The sequence below is a fragment of the Scomber scombrus genome, chromosome 2 (assembly GCF_963691925.1).
Source record: "Scomber scombrus chromosome 2, fScoSco1.1, whole genome shotgun sequence".
Lineage (NCBI taxonomy): Eukaryota > Metazoa > Chordata > Actinopteri > Scombriformes > Scombridae > Scomber > Scomber scombrus.
In genome coordinates, this window is record NC_084971.1 from 3,312,680 (window position 1) to 3,321,902 (window position 9,223).

General features: G+C 41.4%; 1 protein-coding gene across 2 annotated transcripts in view; it reads right to left on the bottom strand.

Moving 5' to 3' along the window:
- The window catches only part of LOC133997572 (E3 ubiquitin-protein ligase DTX4-like), a 34,288-nt gene extending 25,486 nt beyond the window's left edge, over positions 1-8,802 (bottom strand). The window contains exons 1-2 of one of the 2 annotated variants that reach the window (XM_062437231.1): positions 8,754-8,802; positions 7,150-7,376 (exon numbers count right to left, since the gene is read on the bottom strand). In XM_062437231.1, the coding sequence (XP_062293215.1) occupies positions 7,150-7,360 (211 nt within the window). In that variant the 5' untranslated portion in view covers positions 7,361-7,376; positions 8,754-8,802. Of the gene's footprint in view, positions 1-7,149; positions 7,377-7,675; positions 8,034-8,753 lie in introns of those variants that run through there. The other variant, XM_062437222.1, reaches the window with a different exon arrangement.
- Positions 8,803-9,223: the final 421 nt, after the last annotated feature.

Genomic DNA, 9,223 nt, shown 5'->3' on the forward strand with positions numbered 1-9,223 from the left:
TAAATGGAAAACAAATGTTAAAGAGGTAAAGGGGAACTCCAGCTATTACTCCACTTCAAAATAAAGTTGGGTATTTCAGAACAGTGTTGTCCAAATCAAAACAACACAGGCTGAGATATATTTTAGCTTCTAGTATGGGTCAAACTACAAAAACACTGAATCCTACATTACCCATAATGCAACTAGTAATGCAAACAAATAGTGTATTTGATTAGATCTTCCCTGCCTCCTTAACCCTTACATACTGTTCAGGGTCAAATTTCACCCCATTTTTACATTTGAGTAGAGCACGACCGATAGTGGATTTTTGGGGGCGATGCCGATATCGATATTAGGGAGGAAAATATATCGGCCGATAATCTAATACATACATAAACACACTTTTTTTCCAGATGTGGTTACCATACACTTATAACAAAAATATGTACTGGAGGCCGTGATATTTAACAATTTATGAATAAAGTTGATTTTCATAAAATGACATCAGTGCACTGAAATAGTAAACTTTACTGGGAAAAAAAATATCGGCACATATCGGACAGCATAAACACTGACACTGATACATCTGTGATACGGCCAATATCGGCTGATAATATCAGTTCACCGATATATTGGTCGGACCATATACACATTTCTTTTAATTGGACTCTACCTAATATGACCCACGGTATACAACATTTTTATATACTTTTTTTTAATTTTTGTGCAGCTGATACACTTTTTTATATATGCAAATGTACAAGTTTGACCTGTGTTTATTAAAAACATTTAAAAATCAGCATTCAAACATCATATTCTATAAAATGTTCTCCTGGAACACAAAATAGTGATTGTGAATGTCTTTTAATCAAACAGAAGGATTAATCAAATATCAAATATATAGAGTAGAGACTAATTATGAGTCAGAATATGAACAGTATGTAAAGGGTTAAAGACCACACCTGGAAGTTGTAAAACAGGTTTTGTGTTCAAGCTGACATTTATGTGATTTTCTGTTATTTATTTATTGTTACAATGTCAGATATTCATGCTATACATGACCAGAGTTTGTTACGTATGTAGAAATGCTCCCTTCAAATTAAAAGCCAGAACCTCAACCTGTCCTGAACGCTTCGTCTTTGTCTGCTCTGTAGCCTCGGTTGCTAACATGATTGCTAAGGTTTTTTTGTGTGTTGTTTGCGTTGTTCAACTTTTCTGATTGGATTTTATCTCAAACATGTATGAATGTTTATGAGAGGTTGATATTTTTGAGTGAAGAGCGACAAAGTAGTGAAATCCTACTACAGATTGTTTTGAGATTTGTAGACATAACCTACGCTGCTTCTGAGAGCTAGCCAATCAGAGCAGAGCGGGCCTTAAAGAGACAGGAGCTAAAACGGCCTGTTTCAGACAGAGGCTGAACTGAGGGGCTGCATAAAGGACCAGTAGAAGATAAATAAGGAGTTTTTTTTAACTGTAAAATGCAAAGATTTAGTTCATAATAGGTCTCCTTTAAAACATTTTAGTCCCACACCCAAGCTGAGATAACCCTGATGATGTCATCTGGGTCACTTTTCAAATGTTGTTTTTCACTGTGTAAACTGAACATCTAAGTAAAAAAAAATCCCTTCAAATATGCAAATTATTACAAACAATCAAACACACACACACACATTCTCTGGCGCTGCTGCTGCTTTTCTGTTTCAATTTATTTTTGTTGCATTTCATCTCTCCCTGTGAGCCCCTCTAAACCCCATCACATGAAAGTCATCAGCCACAGAAACCGTACGTGTGTGTATGTGTGTGTGTGTGTTATGCCCGGTCAGTGCTTCACAGCTATGGATCTGCTCTGAAAAGCTGTTAGAGGTGTAGTTTAGGTTGGAAGGTTACAGCTCTTGCTATGGGTGTTAGTTACAGATTTGGTTTGCGTGAGGAAACTCCAGCTAAGACAATCTGTTTTTCCCTTTAACTGCAGTGTGATTCATGATAAGTGAATCACCAGTGACATCAATATTTATTGGATCTTCACGTGCTTGCATATAGGTCCGCTGCTTGTCTGTGTGTGTGTGTGTGTGTGTGTGTGTGTGTAGCAGTGAATAATGTCCCTCCAGAGGCCTCGCAGTAACAGTAACCCGACACGCAGAGTTTCACAACAACAACTCGGAGAAAAAAAGCTCGGCTCTGACCTCTCCACCTCTTTCATCTTCCATCCTCTGCCTTTTCCTTTTCACTCCTTTCTTGTGTGATTTATGACGTGACCGCACAGAAAACAGACAGAGGAAGCTGTGTCCGACGCGCCGATGTAAAGATAGACTACATTTGTGGAAGAAGTGATGTTTAAAGATGATTAGAATAATTCAGATTTTAGCTTGACCCTGACATCTGGATGGAAAACAGGTTACTGCTTTCTCTCAGACTGATGCAAACATCTTAAAGTCTTCTAAATGTTTGCTATTCTGAGCCAAAATGATCCATCTTTTCTTATTAAACCTCCCTGCAGTCACATTCGTCCTTGCCGTTTAACTTTCTGCACTTTTTTTCCCTCTCTCCACCCCTCTCCCTGTCGAACTTTGTCGTGCCGCCTTTACTCCCTCCATCTTTGTCTCTACTTTGTCTCCACCTTGAAAAAGAGTCCCCGTCCCCTGAGTTTTGGCTTCGGAGTCAATTTTCAGCTTCAGAGAGAGTGTAAAAGAGAGAGAGAGAGAGAGAGAGAGAGAGAGAGAGAGAGAGAGAGAGAAAAGCGGAGAAAGAGATAGCCAGAGGAAGATCAGGTGGACCGGAGGAAGTATGATATAAAGAGAAGGCTTTGAGACAAAAGGAGAGGAGACCAAAGACAGAGAATACACACCGAAAATGAGTCTTTTAGTCTACAAAATATCAGGAAATGGTGAATAATATCATAATTCCCTACATTTAAAACCCGGGTCGTCAAACTGCAACAGTTCAAAAGCCAGTTTTATCTTTCCTGCTTCTTTCTGTTTTCTTGTATTGTGATTCTTGTAAATAAACAGTCTAAATTTTTGTCTGTAGGCATTATCCTTTATTCAGAGTTGAATATGAATTCTCATTTAAAGAAGGGGAAAAAAACTACAGCCATTCCTATCCCACAAAGACACTGAGAAACTTATTTGTGCTTTTATTTTCTAGGTTTTTAAGATTTTACGTTTCTTTTGCTTGTTATTAAAGCTCTAAATGTTTTTTTGGGGACTGGCCTACATCACATACTCTCTGTCGCTTAACAGTCCTTCACGAGCTCTCACATGATTTACTGCTACTACTTATCTACTACTACTGTTTTGTTTTTTTTAAAGTGTGGCAATATTGAAGTAAAAAAAATGATCAACGTCATGTCCATGTATCATATGATAAGTCCATATAGAGACATGATGATGTTGATAATTACGTCATTGTACGATAAGTTGATAATTATGTGACAGGTCTAGGAACATCAGTCCATTACTACAGTCAGTAAGTTGACATGATTAGGTTGTCGTCGGCTTTTTGTAGTCGTCCAATATGTAGTAAATGTCTTTTTTGTAATCGAAATCTCCACACATCTACACAGTAAACTCTCTCTCTCTACCAGCCAGTCCTCTCCAGTCCACATGGTTAAACAAAAACAGCAGAGGAAGCTGCGTGTCACATTGTGCAATCTCAGCTTCTACAGTTGGTTGTTGTGTACATGTAAACAAAGTCGCTGTTAAATGTCGTCCCCCCCCCCCCCCCCCCCCCCTCCTTCTCTCTCCCTCCCATGTCACACAATGTAACCCCTCCTCTTCATCTCTAGGGAGCCCACCCCCCATCTCCACACACACACACACACACACACACACACACACACACACACACACACACACCCTCCTACCATGACCCTAATGCTCCGGGGCATTGTGGGGGTCTGGGAATGTGTCTCCTTCAGCAGGACCAGCTGGAACACAGAGGAACTCTATGATATTTGGAACAGCAGGAGCAGGAATAAAAAAAAAAGAAAAAAAAAAGAGATGCCCTCAAACAAGATGACAAGTCAGAGTGTAGAAGTCACACACAGTCTTCCCACTTTTACCAACATCATTTTAAGAATCACTTGAATCGAGTCATTTTGAAGAGGGTGTGACATTTCCTGATCGACACATTTCTATTAGTGTTAGCCTAACTCCCTTCCAACCTCAGAGCCAATTAAATGGGATTTTTCCATCATAAGCAACTTTGTGATGTTGTGTAATTAGAATAGAGGCCTTTATCCAACGGTAGTGATGAGTTGCACCTGTTGGTTCACTTTGAGTTCAATCAGTTCAACATTTGTAAAGAAAACCTGCAACTTGCAATGTTTAACAAGACAATGATATTACTTTAGGCTTATTATGAGGGTTTTTCTTATAATTTAGGTAGAGCTCGACTGATATATCGGTCAGCCGATATTATCACAGATATAGCGGTATCTGCGAATATGTTGTCTGAAATGTGCCGATATTTTTTTAGCGTGTCAGGTGTCATTCTCATAAGACTCCAATGCGTCATCTTGCAGGCTCTGAGTGCAGCGTGGTCACGTCCAGCCTGTTCATTCCCACAGTGGCAGAAATCAGCCTGGTGTTATGTTGCTACTACTTTTTGGAAAATAAACTGTCAATTCCGATATTAAATCCACTTCTTGTACCTGTATCATTTCCTCTTTCCTATCAGACATATTTTGGACAACATATAGTGACTAAAATTATTAATAATTCACTAAAACTCAAAGATTAAGTTGAGATCTTTGGCCGAGAAGACATAAATATTTGCTTTTAGGCATCGCCTGATTATTAATGTTTACAGCCTGTAGATACAATCTGACAAGATGAGCAGCATAAGATAAGAATTTCATTATTTTTCATATCATTTTTCATATTAAACATATTATTCTCCTTCATCTTACTGAACTTGCAACAACCAGTGACCCTTCAAAACCTCAACACTCCCTCTCCTCTACCTCTGAGGTCTGTTCTGCTTCTCAAAAACCTCAGACTTTCACTATGAGTGTACGTCTGGTGTGTGTGTGTGTGTGTGTGTGTGTGTGTGTGTGTGTGTGTGTGTGTGTGTGTGTGTGTGTGTGTGTGTGTGGGGCGGCCACAATGGAGTAACTCACATCTGTTCGACCAAATCAAACAATGGTGGAGGAGCGAAAGACAGAGAGAGCGAGAGAGAGGAGAATACAGACTCCCCCAATTATCTCACTCCTTTTCCAAAAAAACCCACTCCCACTTCTTCTACACCCCCCCCCACAACTGCACACACACACACACACACACACACATATCTTTCTATCTCTCCCATGTTGACGCCAAAACCGAAAGGCCCTTGGGACTTTTGCCTATTGACGAAACTAAACACTCGTACGAGAGAGAGGGAGAGAGAGAGAAAGAGGAAGGGGGGAGAGGGTGAAAGACCTCAGGGAGAGAGAGACAGAGAGAGAGAGAGAGAGAGAGAGAGAGAGAGAGAGAGAGAGAGAGAGGAAGGGGGAGAGGGTGAAAGACCTCAGGGCGAGAGAGAGAGAGAGAGAGAGAGAGAGAGAGAGGAGAGGAGAGGGAGGACAACTAAAGTGAACTTTCTGCTCATTAGGTCTTGAAATATTCCCATTCTTTCCACGGAATCAAGGTCTCTCTGTTTCTCCTCTTCATGTCAGGAGTGTGCAGCTGCTGAGGGCCTGTGCGTGTGTGTGTGTGTGTGTGTGCGTGCGCATGCGTGTGTGTGGGTAAGGGCTATAGAATGCAGCTTACTCAGTGGTGCGATGGTCATTTACAGCTGCTCCAAACCATCATGCTGTTGGATCACAAACCAACACACACACACACACACACACACACACACACACACACACACACACACACACACACACACACACACACTTTCTCCCTTTCTCTTGCTCTCACTGACAGAATTTCCACATTACTCTGAACTTTGAAAAAAGGGGCTGAATCAGTACAAGAGTTAATGGTGCACATCAATAGATTAACACACTCTGTGACCGCATGGTAACATTTTGACTGCATCAGAGGTATATTTAAATTTTAAAAGCAGTGTCTGTGGATATGAGCGAAAACCACAATAGCACAGAATATTAGGATGCTGTTTTACTCATCTTACTCTGTGTCAACCTAAATGCATCAGATGCTGTTTTCCAATGTTTGACACAACAGGGGAACATCTTCTAGAACATGTTAGGTTTCCATCCTATTTATCCTAACAGTCCTTAGTCAAAAAGTAGCATGTTTACTAACAATTACGGTAAATCAGATCCATAAACTGAAACATTATCACTTACAAACTGACATAGACTGAAACTGAAACAAGTCATTCATGTCTTCTGGTGAGGTTATGGGTTTGTTTGCACTACAGGACAATTGGTCACTATTACAATTATGACAACTAGTACAACAATGTATTATTACTTAACAGCTTTTCAGGTTTTCACCAACTCAATTTGAACTGTTCAAACAATTATGGATAATGTCTTTAACAAATCAATCCATCCTAACCTCCCTCTTTACTGATTCTCTTGTTAAAAACACACTCTTCTAATCACTACCACTGCTTTACCTGACAGCACCACTGTCACAAGTCATTGGATCGGCTTAGAAAACTGTTTCATTCACCACAGTTGTCCCCAGATGGACCTCAGGGCATCATCTATGAGCTTGTGAGATTGATAAAACTTCAGTTCAGCTATATATATATATATATATATATATATATATGTCTATATATTTAAAAAACACCCTCGCTCAATGCTATGAAAACACAGAGTTGGTGCCTTTTTTTATTAGATGTTTTCAACCATATTGCCAGAGAGCCAAATAAATCTTGTGCCACCATCTGGACTTGTGTTAGACAATAGCAGGATCACATGGTAGATACTGATTCTCGGATAATATTCAGCATTGCTTATACGATGGGGCATAGACAGAAGAGATTACAGAACCACACAGCATAGATCCACAGTGGTGTGATTTTGGGTCAACAATCATTTAAGACAATTAGGTCATAAAAAAATCTGAAACGTGATTGGCAGCCAAAGATGCTGTAAAGCAATGTCCACCTTAAGCTGCCATAATACATTTAAAGCCAGTTAAATCATTCCCCCTTAACCCTCATTACAAAGCCACCTCCAGCACTCTCTCCCTGTCCTCTTCTTACCCGTGTCCTGTCTGAACTGGTGCATAGATTGGAGGTCTATGATGTACGGCGAGAGGCGGTTGTCCACCTGGCCGAGAACCACGCTCCCTCCGCGGGGGTCGCCGTTCCGAATGGCCGCCTCTATCTGGTGGGAGACGGCGGGGCTGTAGGGCCGCCACCGGCCGTGTTCGTTGAGCCATTCCCAAACCACCACGGCGGAGGCCAGGAGCATGTTGTTACTGTTGGCCCTGGAGAGGAAAATGAATGATGAAATACCAAGAAAACACTCATTTAGTTAGCTAGAAGTACCGCAAAGCCCCTCGGAGGTGAGTGGAGGGGGGGGGGGGGGGGGGGGGGGTCTGTTTGCCAAAATAAAGCCTATCTGTTGGAAACAAGAGGCCAACCAAGGTGGCATTTTAACACAACACTCTTCTTATTTCCTTATCCATCTCATTCTAGCTTTCTCTGGGTGTATGAGTGTCTTGTCTCCCTCGTAATAAATGACTTGCACCCCATTAAGCTAGCACAATAAAGCCAGGTTGCTTACATGAAGCCGCGGCTGAGCTAACGCCGGGAGAAGGCGACACATTCTCCTACGAACATCCGAGTCCCTCGCATAGCCGACCGGGGAAGAAAATCACGGTCCTGGCTCGGTAGTCGTTCTTATAACACCGTAATACGAGCTTTAAAAACAGCCGCACAAGTACACACACAACGGAAGGGGCCTAAATGTTGTGCTTTCTATTTGCTGCTCGTCATCCCTCCAGAGTCCAGACACACAGATAGCTTCTCCGACAAGTCGACGGCCTCTGTCTGTGCGTGTTTATGGAAGTCCTTGCCTCGGTGAAAGGAATCTCCTCGGTGAGGCGAAAACACCCAACTGAGCTTCAGCTACATATATCCTCATATACACCAAGCAAACCCAGCGTATGGAGGAGGGTGTAGAAGATAGCAACAGCTAGTGTGTGTTTTTCTCCAGTAGTTTGGGGCGTAGCATACTGAAATGTTGAGAAAGTGGCTTCCAACAGCGCAACCTCAGTAGTAACTGGTGTGGATCACTTCACATTAAACACTGGTGGTTTATACTACAGGCAAGTGTATCTTATTTGTCGTTGGCCCCTCAAGACAACAACTTTATGAGTAGTATAGTAAGATTTAGTGGCCCCGGAGTTTCATGTCTTCAACTTTAAATGGGTGTAATTACAATGTTGCTTATTCTAAGATTTACTGCAGCATCCTCATAGTTTCAAATGATATCCCTGTAAAATGATCCCACCCACTTATTTACTTTAAAACCAGCACATTGAATCAACATTGATTTCATGTTGGCGTTTCAACCATAAAATTCCACCTTAATTCAATGTTGATTAATGGCATTTTTCCAACAGTAAAACAAAGGTTGATCCACCACTGATTTTTGGTAGATTTTTTGATCTTGACCAAAAATCAACCAAAAGTCAACCTTACTCACCATAATTCAACGTTGAATTAACATATTTTGCTATTTGGGATGCTACTGTTTAAATACCGACTTTCAACATGCACAAGTGTGTTTATTCACTTTATCATATTGTGTTGTTTTCACGCCTTGCACAGAGAAAATGAGACATAAATTAAATCTTCACCTGTTGATATGATCTTCTGGATCCACTCCCCTAGTCCAGGACTGTTGGAAACAAAATCCAGGACCGTCACAGACTTCTACATGAAGTGGATCTAGCTTTTCGTTCTCTCTGCACCACCATGGCTCTTTCTTGTCTCTCCCTTCAACCCCAGGTGGTCGCACAAAGCAGAATCCTCCTCCTTTGTCTAATGAAATAAAATTCAAACCACAAACAGAAAACAAGACCCTCTAATGGGTTATAAATAGGATGATAGGATGTTCATGTTGCGATGAAATGAACTCCTCCATGTTTATCCGAGTGCTATCCTTTAGGGTCCATCTTTACCTCGCTGTGGTCAAACTTTGTATGAAGCTGGTGGGGATTGGGAGGGAGGCAAAGCAGCCCCCCTCCCCGCTCCTGTCCCTCACCACTCCCAGAAGCCCCTCATGGTGACCGAGGGTTCACAACCAATAGAGAGAGTGTCTGTCAAG